The 16,317-nt window shown below is 52.1% G+C and overlaps 1 protein-coding gene across 1 annotated transcript; it reads right to left on the bottom strand.

Moving 5' to 3' along the window:
- Positions 1–82: 82 nt before the first annotated feature.
- THEMIS2 (thymocyte selection associated family member 2) lies at positions 83–14,455 on the bottom strand. The gene is made up of 6 exons (XM_005895911.3): positions 14,308–14,455; positions 11,707–11,847; positions 8,823–9,233; positions 5,859–6,931; positions 2,505–2,661; positions 83–2,080 (listed from the first exon to the last, which is right to left on the bottom strand). Exons 1-6 carry the CDS (start codon positions 14,399–14,401, stop codon positions 2,028–2,030), a joined length of 1,929 nt encoding a protein of 642 aa, XP_005895973.1. The 5' UTR covers positions 14,402–14,455; the 3' UTR covers positions 83–2,027.
- Positions 14,456–16,317: the final 1,862 nt, after the last annotated feature.

Raw genomic sequence — 16,317 nt, 5'->3', positions numbered from 1 at the left:
TGGATGTTTGTGGTTACCTGGGACGTCGGGAATGCAGTGTTCCCTTGGCACACTGTTGAGACAGCAGAACAGCACAGTGACCCAAGCGCTCAGAAATCCCGTGTCACGGCCAAGCCATGAGTACAGCCTCCTCTCAGGAAGGTCTTACTAGATGTACAGGTGGGAAATGTTGAGAGAAATTAAAAACTCTTGATACATTTTTGAGCATGCACCTCCAAGTTACATTCCTTTATTTAACAGTTATTTATATGTTACTATGTTAGTTTGTTACGTATATTACAAAACATTCAAAAATTAAAAATTAAAAGATATTAAAAATAAATATAAAGGGATACTATTACAGAACATCACGGTTTGAACTGTGCAGGTCCACTTATACTCAGATTTTTTTCAATAAGTACATACTACACAATCCACAGTTGGTTGCGGTTGCATCTGCATATACAGAGGGCCAACTGTAAAGTGATCTGAGGATTTTTTGACTGTGGGGGTCAGCACGCTAACCCCCTTGTTGCTCCAGGGTCAGCTGTAATTCTTTTGTTTCCCAGTCAGTCATCATGCGCACTCACTTTGGAGATCACTGCCAGGGGGTGGAGGGACTCTAACCTCTAACCTCACTATAATACCCTCCTCCCACCCCGTGGTTTATCATGGAGGGAAGACACAGGCACCCTGAGGGTGGTGTCTGCCTTTGGTCCGTTCCCTGCCTGACCCCGTTGCTCTGGTAAGACATTCACAATGTGGTTTTCAAGCATGTTTTCCTTGTAAGCCCAGCTTTCCCTGCTGGGAAATCACTGCCTTTCTCCTCATAGTAGCATTTGGCCACTCAGAAATCCCCTTTTGTGGAAACTGGTGGTCCTCTCCTGTGCCTCCCTTTTGTGACCTTACTCAGTTTGGTGCCAAAATCCAGTGCAGACATGAAAGTGAAAACTGTTGCCATTTTGCATGTGCTCTTGACCCCTAGGGGTTCTGTACCCAGGAGGAACTTTTTTTTGCTTACTGCTTTTCCCAGAATGCTCTCTCCTCAGGGTCCGCTGTGTAGTACAGACTGTGTCTGCGAAGGAGGGCATGGGAACTGGTGTGAAGACAAGGATGAATGCTAGGTACTGGAGACTGGCCCAGCAGCAATAGTCACCGTGCAGTGGTCACCTGAAGAGCTCCGTGCTGGGGTGTGGCATGGGTCCAGAGAGCCGGAGGGATGGTAGCAGGCAAAGGAAGGACACTCAGGTGTAATGCCTAGAATCAAGGAGTGGAAACTGGACCCTCTATTCAGCTCCCACCTCAGCTGGAGACTCCTACCATCTATTTGTCTATCCTGTCCTCTGCTGACAATCCTGCCATTGTCTGCCTCAGAGAGTTGAGAATTTAGGTAGGGCTTGTAAAAAGTCTGGCACACAGATGCAACTTAGTAAGTGATCATGATTATCATTCTTCTAGAAGCTCAGATGTAATTTTTATTCTCTGGTTTTATAAAATAATATTGGATAGTCACCTCTAGCTGTTCATGTGCTGGGTGCTGCAGAGATGAGGAAGACAGTCCTGGTCCCTCAGAGGCTCAGAGCTGGGGATGGGGAGGGGGAGACGAGAGTGGAGCAGGGGTGGTATGTGTCTTAAAGAAACTCCCACTGCAGCGTGTGATCAGGATTGAGTCCCCAGAGGCAGGAGGCACTGTGCTGCCACATCCAGGTGGGCAGTCTCTTGGATTCCTTCCTGCACTAACCAGTGGGGCAGCTGGTATTGCAGATACAGGATTGAGTAGAACCCAGTCGGCTACTTGATACCAAAGCTCTGAGGCTGAGAGAGCCGAATGCAAGATGCTGGGCCCAGAGAAGCCAGCTCCGGGTGGTAGGAACCTGGAACTGAGGGGAGCTGGTGCAGGTTTCCAGTCAGGCCTCAGACGGCCATTCCTCATCCACAGTCTGATTTCTGAGAGGTCTTGTCCAAGGTCCTCTAAAAGCCTGTAACTGTTAGCTGGTATCTCCGATTCCCTGAGAAGCAGCAGTTAGGATGTAAGGTTCTTCCAGCGCCTAGAGGGTTTTCGAAAACTGCTCAGCTATTTCTTCGTAATCATGTTCATCATCTGCAAAAGAATCCAGGTCAGTAAGGATCTTCGGCCTTAGGTTGCTTCCCATCTTTAGGGCACTTCCACCCCCTGGACAGGGGAGGGTTTGGTCTGGATGCTCTAAGGTCCTTGCTAGCCCAGAAGCCACAATTGGTTGTGTCTGCACACTTTGCCAACCTTCCTGTGTGCGTTGGGGAGGGTAGTTGGATGAAGTCATTTTGCCTGCCAGGGCCCTGGAGCCCCTAGGTGAAGGACAGTAAGGATCCTTCAGCCTAAGCTCACCCCATATAAGCCTGTGCATCCAACTAGGACTGCAGAAGGGTCTGCCCACAGGCAGGGCCCTGCTGAGGGTATGGCTGGTGCCCTCAGAGGCAAAGCAGCAGCAGAATGGTGTGGGGGAGGGGAGAAGCAAGGATTGGATGAACGGGCTGAGGGAACTCACCTGAATCTTCAGTGATGGGCACAGCGGGCCTGCAGCCCTTCTTGCGGCCAGGAACCTCACTGTATAAATTGGAACTGTCCTGGGTGACCTTCAGCAAGGACTTTGTCCTGAGTTTAGGCAGCAGAGGTGGTTCCTGCAATTCTGAGACTTCAGAGGACTACATGGGAGAAAAAGCAGAAGTCAGCAGGGTCTCAAGAAATAGGGTGGCAGAGTCCACAAAATGCAATTTCCTCCAATTGTTACTTCCTCTGCTCCCCTCTGAACTTCCCTTTCAGAGTAGCACATCTCAGAACACCAGGAGTTTTTGCTACAAGCATTTGAAATGTTCTTTGGCAGGGGAAAAGGGGGTCAGGATTAGGGATGATGGGATTGGGGGCCAGACAGGAAAATGTCCCTGCATTTTTCCACGGGGATTTGGTCATCGTCCTTCAGATCTGTCACCGAAGGAACAAAATGTAGTCACAAAGCCTCAGAGCAAGATTGCAGGGCTGAGGAGCATCCCAGAAGGAAGAGGACTTTTACTGAACTCCCATGTGCCAAACACCATGTGCCAAACACACCATGTGCCAAACACTGTATGCATGTCAGCCCATTTCACTCTCTGAGGAGCTGTTTGAGCCCCCAGTTTGTAGGTAAGGAACCAGGCTCAGTGAAATTGTGCCACGCCACACCTCACGCGGGATTTCTGGCTAGGTCAAGCTTGGGGCCCAGAACAGGTCTGTGACCTCTAAAAAGCTGCTGCTCGGGACATCCCTGGTGGTCCAGTGGTTAATAATCCGCCTGCTAGTGCAGGGGACGCAGGTTCGATCCCTGGCCTGGGAGGATCCCACATGTCCTGAGTCTGTGCTCTAGAGCCCACGTGCCGCAACGAGACGCCACTGCAACCGCAGCGAGAAGCAAGCACACCGCAACAAGAGAAAGCCCACGGCCGCAGTGAAGACCCAGCGCAGCCAAAAAAGAACAAAAATAAAGCCACCTCTTTTCCCGCCATGCTTTCAAGGGCAAACAGTACAGCGCCCTGGTGAGCAGCAGAGAACACCCGTGCCCAGGGAGGGAAAGTTGCTGGTTCTAGGACAACAAGCAGGGAACAGGCCCAAAGAAACCGAGGCTGGGGCAGAGGTCTCGGATCTGCACCGCGTTCTTTCCAACACTGTCACAGGCCTGCGTTTCAGATGTCCTAGTCTCTTCTTTTTTTTTTTCCTATTCTTGATTCTTGTCAGAAAACAGCTACCCTACCTGCTGCCCCACAGATTGGAGTCCCTTCTGGGGCTGAGATGGTTCAGGGTCATTTTTCAACTTCCACCACCATCCTACTGCCTCCCCACATAGTACAAATACAAGTCTCTCCACATCCCAAGATAATAGCTTGTTAACAGTTTACAAAGTGCTTTTTATACAACTCATTCCCCAACACCCTTTATCAGCAAAGCATGGCAGGTAGGTGCTCAGGCCATGTGGTCGGACCCAATTTCAACCTCCAGCCTGCCACTTGGCAGCTGTGTGTGTGTGTGTGCGCACATGTGTGTGCGCTTAGTCGCTCAGTCATGTCTGACTCTTCGTGACCCTTTTGGCTGTAGCCCTCCAGGCTCCTCTGTCCACGGGATTTTTCAGGCAAGAGTACTGGAGTGGGTTGCCATGCCCTCCTCCAGGGGATCTCCCCAATCTCCCCAAACCAGAGTCTCCTATGTCTCCTGCATGGCAGGTGGGTTCCTTACCTGCTGAGTCATTGGGGAAGCTCTAACTGTGTGATCTGAGGTAAACTTTACCTCTTTGTGCCTCTTGTTTTCTCAACCATAAAAAGAACTGCCAGTGCCCACCTCAGAGGGAGGTCGTGAGGGCTAGGTGGGGCTGCATATAAGGTGCCTGCCCCAGAGTAAGCGCCCAACAAGTGAAAGTGAAGTGGCTCAGTGGTGTCCGACTGTGACCCCATGGACAATACAGTCCACGGAATTCTCCAGGCCAGAATACTGGAGTGGGTAGCCTTTCCCCTTCTCCAGGGGATCTTCCCAACCTCGGAATCGCACCAGGGTCTTCTACATTGCAGGCGGATTCTTTACCAACTGAGGCTAACAAAACCGCACTGAGAATTAGCAACGTTCTCTCAGGCTCACTGGTGAGGAAACGTGCCCAGAGCAGGGGTCCCTGCCGCAGAGTGAGGAAGCTGGGATGTGAACTTAGTATTTCTGACTCTTTGGTTCCTTCCCCCTTGTGATTCAGTCTGATTCCATTCAGACTCACTGACAGTAAGTTTTTCTCTGGAGAAAGTTTTTCTCACTTTCTCTGCCTGCCTTGGAGTCGGCAGAGCCTGCCCCACAGAACTCTTGTTCTAGCCCCAAAGACCAAATACAACTGATTAAAACTTCATGACTGGATGTCCCTGGTGGTCCAGTGGTTAAGAATCAGCCTCCAATGCAGGGAACGTGGGTTCAGTCCCTGGTCTGGGAAGATTCCACAAACTGCGAGATGGCTAAGCCCGCACGCCTGGAGCCCATGCTCGGCAACAAGAGAAACCCACACACCGCAACTCGAGTAGCCCCCGCCCGCTGCAACTAGAGCGAGTGCACACAGCAGTGAAGACCCAGCGCAGCCAAAAAGAGAAAAAACGACACAGCCCCCCACCTCCAGGCTACATACAGCATGCAGGACTGTCACTGCCTTGGAAGAAATCTAAGCGGAGCCTTGCCCAGGAGTCTGAAAGGAGGAAGAACGTTCCTGGCAAAAAGACTGGCTTGCATGAAGTGCTGAGGCGGGAATCTTGGCATATTGAGGGAGCGTCAGGAGTTGGAGTGTGGGCTGCTGACACGGAAAACAGGCCTGGGAAGGCAAGGCTGAAGTCAGCTCTAAGGGACCCTGGATACCATGTTAAGGGATTCCATCACCCCCAGCAACGGGGAGCCACTGAAGGGTTCAGAAGATGGGGCTGAGGCCCCTCAGCGACCAGGAGAGATGTGGGAGGCCGTTCCGATATCAGTGGGGAGGGGTTGAAGAGGCTGCTCTAACGGTTCGGGTGAAAAATGCTGCAGCGTGAGCTGGGGAGTGACAGCAGGGTTAGCAGAGACAGGAAGAGCCCCGTGAATTTGGAGGCGCAATGCCATGCTCCAGTTCAGGGCCCCTGAACTGTGTAACTTGGAGCGCATCTCAGAGTCTCTGAGACCTCATTTTCTCAACCGTAAAATACGGATAATCACACTGATGTTAGGGTGGTAAGGATGGAATAGTGGGTACCGGTGTGCACGTTTATAAACTGTAGGTTCCCTACGACTGGAAGAGAAGTGCCATGCCAAAGAAGGAACAGCAGGACTCGAACGATCCCAACAGAGGGCCCCTCCCTGCCCCCTGGGGTTCTCTTGGTACCTTGACGCCTTTCTCCTTGCTCATCTGCTTCTTCTGCTCACTGAGGCCCTTACTCTTTGGAGGCCTGGGTGGGGGAGCTTGACTCTCGACGGCTGGTAGCTTCCGCAGGCGATAGTAGAAGGCCTCCGTCAGCTCCTCCACTGTGGCCATGCGGAGGGCCCCAGACGGCTGGCCCGGCAGCTCCTTGACCTCCACGACAGTCAGGTCCAGCCACCGGGGAGGGATCTCGAAGCACATCTCGGGGCTGGAGTCCAGGCTGACCACCAAGAAGGGTTCCAGGATCTTCTCTTCCAGCTGCAGGCCCGGGAAGGACGGCAGAGGGTCGGCGGGGTGCCTGGGGTCCTTGGCTACCACCTTGACCTCACAGGGCAGTGAGAACTGGGCAGTCAGGTCCTGCAGGCTATAACGCCGGGCATCGCTCAGCTCCTCCACAAAGCCGCCAGAGAAGTAGAGGGGCAGCAGAATCTGTTCTTGGTCCTCCACTTCTTCATCCTCCCCAGCCTCTTCCTCCCCAGTCGGCTCACCTAGCCGCTGACACACCAAGACATCTATGTCCCTCTCATGTTGCCCAAGGGCCTGGCCAGACCCCCGCACCTCCAGCCTGTCACCCACAGCCAGGGATGCAAACCCCAAGTTCTCCAGCTCATCTCCCTCACAGTCCTTTGTGGCCACGACCCGGAGCGGCTGGCCCGGCTGCAGAGCACCCAGGAGGTCGTAGGCCGTGGGGAACTCTCTCGGCCGCCGCCGCAGCTTGCCCCGGTAGGCCCCGGAGATCATGAAGTGTCTGGGTACCTTCCGGCCCCTGGTCGAGGCCAGGAACCGCCAGGGCGGTGAAGCCACGCCATGGAGGCAGAGCCTCTGGCCCTTCTGAAAGGAGCTCAGCCACGGGCTGAGGAAGTTGGGGGATCCCTGCGGAACTTCCAGGATCTCTGCAGCCAGGGGGAAGGGGCCTCCCCGGGCCAGGGCCTCGCTCAGCAGCAGCGGTTGTATGAAGTGAATGTGCTGCGAGGAGGTGGTGACGTCCTCCACGTCGACCTCCAGGGTGGAGGGGATCTTGACGACGGTCCTGCGGACTGTGGAGGGGAGAGGTCAGCCCGGGCCCACGCCCTCCTCCCCTCAGAGGTCTGGGTCTGCTGACCTCCTGCCTGTCTCTGTCTTTTCCTTCCTACCAGCATTTTCCTATTGTGCCAGCTTCCTCGCCCACTCCTTTCCTTGTACCTCTTTTAAAAAAGTTGTTATAGGGACTTCCCTGGCGGTCCAGTGGTTAAGACTTCGCCTTCCAATACAGGGGGGTGTGCGTTTGACCCCTGGTCGGGGAACTAAAACCCCCACATGCATGCCTAGTGGCCAAAAAAAACAAAACATAAAGCAGAAGCAATATTGTAACCAATTCAATAAAGACTTTTTAAATGGTCTACATTAAAAAAAAAACTCTTTAAAAAATTAATAAAAAGTTATTATAGAAAGTTTTAAATGTTTACAAAAGTAGAATAGTATTGTGAACCCTTATGAACCTGTCACCCAGGTTCAACATTTAAACCCGTGGCTCATCTTCTTTCATTTATACCCCCATCTATCCATTCCCCCTCCACTGGGTTACTTTGAATCAGAATAATCATATCTTGCCATCTGTGACCATTTCAGTGTGTATTGCTAAAAGAAGGGATAATTAAAATTTTAATAACAACTAGGCAATGATCACATTGAAATAATAATTTGGTAATTCCTTAATATCACTGAATATCCAGTTTACTTTTAAAATTTTAATTGAATTTTGAATATAATTGTGCATAATTAAATATATCAAATTGTATACATTCAAATTTGATATAATTTTGAATATAAACTGTCTTTCCAAATCCTTTCTGGATTTGAATAAATAAAAGTCAAATCAAGAAAAACAGTGACTGCGTGACTTTGGATAACATCCTGCCCTGGTGCTGAAAGTGCCAAGTGCATATAAACTCTAAGAGAATGAGGAAAACTGGCCTACCCACTGTGTTGTGTGAGTCATACCACATGGAAATCGGAACAGGGAATGTTCCCATTTTGCAGATGAGAACACTGAGACTCCAAAGAATGGTGGTGACTTCCCTCAGGTCACATGGTTGGGATTTTTGCTCTGTGCCAGACGAGCTGATAATTGGTTGAAGCTGGGAGATGGGCAGATGTGGGCTCATTATATATATATATATTTTTTTTTTTTTCTTTCCTTTAGAATGTTTTCTAGATTACCTGAGCTGCCTTATTCTCCAGGGCAGCCAACTCATTATTTAAAAAACAAAAACAAAAAAACTAGTAAACAAAGCATAGGCTGTTTCTTAAGACAGTCCTCAATGAGGCTTCTGGTAGCATCCAAAGCAGGGTTGATGAGGCAGGGGTCTGCCCAATCGGAGGCCAAGCCTGAGTGGAGGTAGAAGAATGGGGTGGGAGTGCCCTGGGAACCTCGACAGATACACCCATTCTTCTACCTTTGCTCCAGTGTGGCCGCCGACCAGCTAGACCTGGCAGGTTCTGCCTCTGCTTCACCAACCCTCTGTGTGCAGCCACCAGCCCGCCTAAGAAGTGACCTATGAAACAGCCGGGGGACTCAGCCAGACAGTGCCTTCCCCAACAGGAGGCCCTTCACCAGCAATCCTGCTCCCCAGAAACAGGAAAATACATTTCTCCAGAGCAAAGGCTCAAGGTTTCACTTAGTAACACTGTTTCTTTGTCCTAGCAGTGGACAAGCGCACAACCCAACTTTTGCCCAATTTTATAAACTATATGGGATCTCACTCAAGTTACCCTGTTTTCCTATCTCCTTTTGCACCCAACTTCCACTGCTGGGGAATCTTAACTCCGTTACATTGTATATACCAGGTGAACCACCCAGAATCCCTGGTTTATCCATCAAAGCAACTCCCCTGGGACCCCTCTGTCCCTCCCGCCTCCCACCCCCATCCTCCTGCCCAGGGAACTCACAGTGCATGATGGCTTCGACCTCATACTGGGGCTTCAAGGTCAGGGAGCGCCAGGGGAAGGCGGAGCAGGTGAGAAGGGTGTCCCTCACGGTGGGGTCCTGCAGCACCTGGAGCAGGGTCCGAGGGGGCCCGGGCTCCAGTTTCCAGAAGGGCCCCTGCTGGGACAAGGGCAGGTGCAGAAAGCCCTGCTGGGCCCCGGAGTCCAGCACACAGCGGGCACAGCAGGCCCCCTGGTGCATCTCCACAGCCTCCAGCTTGAGGGGCTGCTCTTGAGGCACCACCCTGGCCTTGGTGGCGATTCTGTGGGTCGACATGAAGCGGATGGGCAGTGACTTGGAGCTCTGGGTTGCAGCATAGACCAGCTCCTCCAGGGTTCCATAGCTCTGGGGGCCGGTGAGGGGGCTGAAGAGGCCTGTGGGAGCACAGCAGGGGCTGTCAGGGTGGGGCAGGCTTTTGCTCAGCCTAGGGCCGTGAACCCCACACCCAGGTCTGGCTGCAGAGAACCAGGCAGAATCCCAAGGACAGGGGTCAAAGGTGGGCCAGTGTTGGCATATCTGGACTGCAGGGCTGAGGGACTAGAGGCAGCAAGTGACCGTGTGCGAACGGACAGCGAGGGGCAGGGCTGGGGACGGTTCCTTCCAACACAGACACAGAGGGACTGTCACCAGAGACGGAACAGGACAGACACACTGACTGCCACATTTTCCCGCCTCCCAGCCCCTCCTGCCTCTAAAGTTTTCCATCTTTGCCCCCAGACACCTCAGCACTGCTCTGTTTCCACACACCAGCTCCCATCACCCTGTCCTGGGTGGGCGAGCGCCATTGTCCCTCCCAAACTAGAAACCCAAGAGCTACTGGCCAGTGACCTCTGACCAGCTCTTTCCCCTTCCTCCCGCCGCCCTGTCCATTCTTCTGCTACCAGACTGGCCTAAGATATCTCATGTCTGGAGGTAATACCACTTCTACATTTTCCTGCCGAAACCCTCCACACAAATCTATTCGAGGAAACACCACACAAACTCGGTCTGAAGGACATTCTGCAAAAGTACTGATCTGGACTGTTCAAAAAACGTTGATATCAAGGCAAAGGCAGGCGGAGGAACTATTTCAGCCTAAAGGAGACTAAAGGAGGCTAAACTGAATGTCATGTGTGATCTGAGGCTGGATTCTGAATCAAGGCAAACACCAGGCTATCAAGGATATATTATAGGGCAGCTGGTGAAATTTGAATACAGACTGTAGGCTAGACAGTAGTATTGTATCAATACTGGATTTTCTGAATTTAATCACTCAACTACAGCTTTGTGAGTGAACGCCTTTGTTTTCTAGGAGATACACTGAATTAGGAGTAATATTTAGATGTAATGGGGCATCATGTCTGTAACTTACTCTCAAATGGTTCGGAAAAAGATACATATATATATACATACACACACACATAGATATATAAAAAGATTATATATATACACATATATAATAGTAATATATGTTCATATGTATGTATATGTATATATAATATACAGAGAGAGAAAACAAACGTAACAAAATGCTTAATAATTGGTGAATCTGGATAAACAGTATATAAGAATTCTAGAAAGTCTTCTGTAAGTCTGAAATTATTTCAAGTTTTTAAAAAATCCTCAAAATAGAAAATAAAACCTATCACTTCCCTTTTTAAAACCCTCTTTGGCTACTTAATGCCTTCAAAATAAAGACTGAAATGGATCAGTGCCGCACAAAAGCCTCCCCCAGTGGTCTGGCTTCCACTCACCTCCCCACCTCTTGCTCCTCACCTGGAACCCAAGCCCTCACCAGGCCCCTTATAGACCTGATGCCCCGTTATATCTAAATATTACTCCTAATATTTGGTGCATCTCCTAAGAAACAAAAACATTCACTCACAAAACTGTACTTCAGGGATTAAAATCAAGAAAGCATACTGAGAACAAGCCCTCAGAGGGCGCCTGCTCTGAGCCCAGTCCTGTTCTAAGCACATCGTATGTGGCAACTCATTTAATGCTCACATCAACCTTGTTGCTCAGCCGCTCAGTCGTGTCCGACTCTTTGAGACCCCATGGACTGCAGCACGCCAGGCTTCCCTGTGTTTTACTATCTCCCGGAGTTTGCTCAAACTCATGTCCTTTGAGTAGGTGATGCCCTCAAGCCTGACTCCCTCATGACAGAAGACGGAGCAGAGGCAGAGAGACCGTGGGAACTCACCACAGCCACAGCTAGTAGCCGGCACACCTGGGGATTCCCACCCAGGCTGCTGGTTTAGCGTCTGGGCCTGTGGTCCACCACGCCGCACGCCTCCTGCAGTGACTATGCTATGTGAACGTGCCACTCCCTCTAGCTGGGATCCTTGGTCCAGCTCAGGTGCCACCTCCCCCAGGAAGCCCGCACAGACCTCTGAGGCAGGCCCCTCATGCCCAGAGCCCTCTCTAAACGGGTGCCTACCTCTGCTGTCCTCCTCCCTGCCATCCTGGAAGCTCCCCACTGGAGGAGGCTGTATCTGATTCATCCTGAGCACACACCCCCCAGCCCCTAGCACAAGGCCTGGTGAGCAGCAAGGGTCAATACATGTTTGGTGAGTGGATGTGGGAATGAAGACAAAAACAGGCACGTGGTCAAAGACACAAAACAGGAAAAGTCCCCGCCAAGAGGCAGACGTCATCAGAGATGGACAAGGAGAGCACACAGCCACGCCGGCTGCGGGCACTGTCAGAGCGCTCAGGGGTCATCTGTGCTTCGGGGCTGGGTGGCGGTGGATGTGAGGGCCGTGGGGGCCAACCCAGAGGGCTGGGGGTTTGTGCGGGGTCCAGTGGGTCCGAGAGTGTGCCTGGAGGGTTCCGGGGCACTCAGGGAGGCAGAGGTGCCCGCCTTACCCTGGAAATTGGGAGCGAGCTCAGTGGTCTGGCCTGTCCCTGGGTTCTCACAGACCACCTTTTGGAGGCGAACATGGGTGACCTTGATCAAGTCTCCTGTGGAGAGGCAGCACTCGTTCCCAGAGATCTCGTAGATGGAGCCTGTGGAGACACAGCAAGCTCAGTTTCGCCCATTCAGCAAATGCTAGTCACTGGGGGCCAGGGCTCTGTTCCCCCAAGACGTCACTCACCACACCTTGGCCCTCATTGTTCCCGCCACCTGGAATGCCCTTCCCTGTCTTCCCTGCCCAGCATCCACAGGCTCAGCTGTCCTCAGGCAGCATCGATGCCACTTTGCCTGCATTTAGCACTGACTGTACCCCTCTGTGGTCACAACCCCCAGCCTCTGGAACTTAACTCATACAGCAGGACTGATCCAGCTCACCTAGCACAGGCCCAGCCTCGAACAGGGTGTGTAAGTCATGAATGTATAAACCACCCAGTAAATCCCAATTCCCTTATTGCGTACTAAGTCGCTTCAGTCGTGTCCAACCCTTTGGGACCCTATGGACTGTTAGCTTGCCAGGCTCCTCTGTCCATGAGATTCTCCAAGCAAGAAAACTGGAGTGGGTTGCCATGCTATCCTCCAGGGGATCTTCCCCACCCAGGGATCGAACTCAGGTCTCCTGGATTGCAGGTGGATTCTTTACCATCTGAGCCACTAGAGAAGCCCAATTCCCTTATTAGACAGCTGCAAAGTCAAGCCCAGAGAGGCTCTGAGATCACACACAGCCAAACACCCACCCTGGCACTTTCTTCTTCAAATGACTTGTTTTTAAAGGAAGCACAGGAGAGAATGGCAGTCCACTGAGAGGGTGGGCCCTGTAGGCAGGGTTCCGGGTCCCCACTTTCAAGCACAGTAGCCCCACGTTTCCTGGTTTCAAGAGCTTAAAGCCGCATCCAGAACATGGAAGGTGCTCGATAAAGATCTTTCCACTCGGGCAGTGCATAGGCCCCCACCCCGCCATCCTGCTGAAGGAAGGACAGACACTGCAGGTGGGCAAACCTCGAGGCCACCTGACTCTACCTCACACCGAAGGCAGCCCCAGAAGGGCCCGAAAAATCAATGAAAACCCCATCCCTTACCCCCAGGAAAATACACTCAGGCTCCAACACACAGTTCAGGCTCCAGACCCTCGGGGCTGGTAAGAACAGCCTTGGTGCTGGAGATGGACTCGATGCCTGCTGCTGTGCCCAGTACTGCAGGGGTATCACTGTGCTCAAGACCCATGGCTGTCCTTGGAGGGAAGGACTTTCTTCCTATATAAGGTCTTGCCAAGACTAGGCAAGGATGAATGGGCAGCCAAGATGATCAGGTAATCAAAGGCATTACCAGGACTCAGGCCCAGATGTCTGCCTCCAACCTGGGGCTCCAAACCACGCAGCGATCAGAGCCACCTGTCCCACCAGGATCACCACTGGCCCTTCTCCAGCTCACCCCCACCCCCACGCTGTCACCCCATCGGGTTCTTTTCTTACTTCCTCCACTTCCCGCCTCCCAGGGTGGGGCTGGGGAAGCAGAATGAGGAAGCGCAAACATTGTGACACAGTGTGTGAGGGGGGGTCCAGAGGAGAGCAAACAGCACAGATGCCTGCAGGAAGCCCCCAGAGACAGGAAGAGTGAGATTTGAACCCAGATCCCTCAGATTCCCAAGCGGGCCTGGCGGCGGGTCCTGCCCCGGGGGCCCTCCAGGTGTCTCACCCTTGATCTGTGACCCCACTTGGAGCCTCAGAACGCTTTCCTGTGCGGACCAGGAGCAGGTTGAAGGAACAGGATGGGTCAGGGCACTCGGGCGGAGTTTGCTCTCTAAGGAAGGAGCCTCCCCCACCCCACCCAGACTCTCGCTTCCCTCTCTCCGCCGCCTCCTCCTTCCCCACGCAGCCGCCCACAGTCCCTCCCGCCCGCCCCCGCTCAGAGCTGCCACCTTCTTTCCACCTTCACGGCCTGTCAATTCTTCCCCTCTAGATCTTTCAGGCAATGACTACTGAGGAAGCCCCAGCTGTGTGCCACCCCTGTGAACCAGGCGGGCTGCGGCCAGGTAGGCAAATGTGCGGGCGTGCCTCAGGCCAGGAGGGCTGCCCGGAGGAGGAGTCATTTCAGCTGCGAACCGAAGAGCTTGTCGAATCAAGTACTGCCCAATGCCGAGCAGAGGGGCAAAGGCGGGACTAGAGGGACGGAATAGGACACGTAGACAGGTGTCAAGGTGGGGCAACGGAGGGTACACGGAGGGGAGGGCTGACCCGGCGTTTCAGAATCATCAAGCAACAGCTCCGCGTCGCGAGCGCCTGAGTGCCGAGACCCCGCATGGTCGGACCTCCTGCAATGCGCCCGACGGTTCCATCCCGCTTGGCTCGGTTCCACTCACCTGAGTATCTGAGCTCAGTGACTTCTCATTGCCACCCTGGGAGGCAATCAGCGACCCCCCACCCCCAATTCCACGGAGGCAAAAGCCGTGGCCCGGAGAAGTTGGGGCGCAGGCCCCAGGTTTCCAACGTCCCGGTCGGGAGAAGCCGGTCCGCGGCGGGGCCGTGAGGTCGGAGGGGTCTCGGCCCTTCACTCACCCTGGAAGTAGACCCCCGAGCAAACCCGCAGCACACGCGGGAGGGAGGCGGGGTCCAGGGCGCACACGAAGTCTTGCAGCGACACCGGCTCCATGGCCCGTGCGGCTCGCGGGACGCGGACTGAGCTGCCTCCGCGCGGTCCAGCCGGGCCCGGCCCAGCGGGGCGGGGTGGGCCGGAGGCCCCGCCCAGGGGCGTTCCAGGACGCCCACCCTCCCCTGCCGGCCCTAGTTCCCGGGTCTCTACACGGGGGTTGCAGTACCCACCTCGCACACTCGTGGCGCTATTGTAGAAGGTCAAGACCAGGACCTGACACCGGGGAGTTCAGTTTCAGTTCAGTCGCTCAGTCGTGTCTTTTTGCGACCCCATGGACTGCAGCACGCCAGGCTTCCCTGTCCATTACCAACTCCCGGAGCTTACTCAAACTCATGTCCATCGCGTCCGTGATGCCATCCAACCATCTCATCCTCTGTCGTCCCCTTCTCCTCCCACCTTCAATCTTTCCCAGCATCAGTGTCTTTGCAAATGAGTCAGTTCTTCGCATCAGGTGGCCAAAGTATTGGAGTTTCAGCTTCAACATCAGTCCTTCCAATGAACATTCAGGACTGATTTCCTTTAGGATGGACTGGTTGGATCTCCTTTCAGTCCAAGGGACTCTCAAGAGTCTTCTCCAACACCACAGTTCAAAAGCATCAATTCTTCTGTACTCAGCTTTCTTTATATTCCAATTCTCACATCCATACATGACCACTGGAAATACGATAGCTTTGACTAGAGGGGCTCTTGTCGGTAAAGTAATGTTTCTGCTTTTTAATGTGCTGTCTAGGTTAGTCATAGATTTTCTTCCAAGGAACGTCTTTTAATTTCATGGCTTCAGTCACCATCTGCAGTGATTTTGGAGCCCCAAAAATAAAGTCTCTCACATATCCATTGTTTCCCCATCTATTTGCCATTAAGTGATGGGGCTGGATGCCATAATCTTAGTTTTCTGAATGTTGAGTTTTAAGCCAACTTTTTCACTCCCCTCTTCCACTTTCATCAAGAGGCTCATCACTTTCTGCCATAAGGGTGGTCATCTGCATATCCAAGGTTATTGATATTTCTCCCAGCAATCTTGATTCCAGCTTGTGCTTCATCCAGCCCAGCAATTCTCATGATGTACCCTGCATATAAGTTAAATAAGTAGGGTGACAATATACAGCTTTGACGTACTCCTTTTCCTATTTGGAGCCAGTCTGTTGTTCCACGTCCAGTTCTAACTGTTGCTTCCTGACCTGCATACAGATTTCTCAAGAGGCAGGTCAGGTGGTCTGGTATTCCCATCTCTTTCAGAATTTTCCACAGTTTGTTGTGCTCCACACAAAGGCTTTGGCATAGTCAATAAAGCAGAAGTAGATGTTTTTCTGGAACTCTCTTGCTTTTTCCATGATCCAGCGGATGTTGGCAATTTGATCTCTGGTTGCTCTGCCTTTTCTAAATCCAGCTTGAATATCTGGAAGTTCACGGTTCATGCTTTGTTGAAGCCTGGATTGGAGAATTTTGAGCATTACTTTGCTAGTGTGTGAGATGAGTGCAATTGTGCAGTAGTTTGAACATTCTTTGGCATTGCCTTTCTTTGGGACTGGAATGGAAACTGACCTTTTCCAGTCCTGTGGCCACTGCTGAGTTTTCCAGATTTGCTGGCATATTGAGTGCAGCACTTTCACAGCATCATCTTCCAAGATTTGAAATAGCTCAACTGAAATTCCATCACCTCCACTAGCTTTGTTCGTAGAAACGCTTCCTAAAGCCCACTTGACTTCACATTCCAGGATCTCTGGCTCTAGGTGAGTGATCACACCATCATGGTTATCTGGGTCATGAAGATATTTTTTGTATAGTTCTTCTGTGTATTCTTGCCACTTCTTAATATCTTCTGCTTCTGTTAGGTCCATACAATTTCTGTCCTTTATTGAGCCCATCTTTGCATGAAATATGCCCTTGGTATCTCTAATTTTCTTGAAGAGATCTCT

The sequence above is a fragment of the Bos mutus genome, chromosome 2 (assembly GCF_027580195.1).
Source record: "Bos mutus isolate GX-2022 chromosome 2, NWIPB_WYAK_1.1, whole genome shotgun sequence".
NCBI lineage: Eukaryota > Metazoa > Chordata > Mammalia > Artiodactyla > Bovidae > Bos > Bos mutus.
The sequence above is the reverse complement of the archived record's forward strand: the minus strand, read 5'-3'. Positions and strand labels throughout refer to the sequence as shown.

Bases quoted from the DNA above. Each gene is read 5' to 3' on its own strand.
- THEMIS2 (XM_005895911.3), bottom strand. From the start codon at position 14,401: ATGGAGCCGGTGTCGCTGCAAGACTTCGTGTGCGCCCTGGACCCCGCC. The intron at 11,848-14,307 runs GTGAGTGAAGGG...GTGTCTCCACAG, and splicing joins CTCGGGGGTCTACTTCCAGG to GCTCCATCTACGAGATCTCT. The intron at 2,081-2,504 runs GTGAGTTCCCTC...ATTCTTTTGCAG, and splicing joins GCCCATCACTGAAGATTCAG to ATGATGAACATGATTACGAA.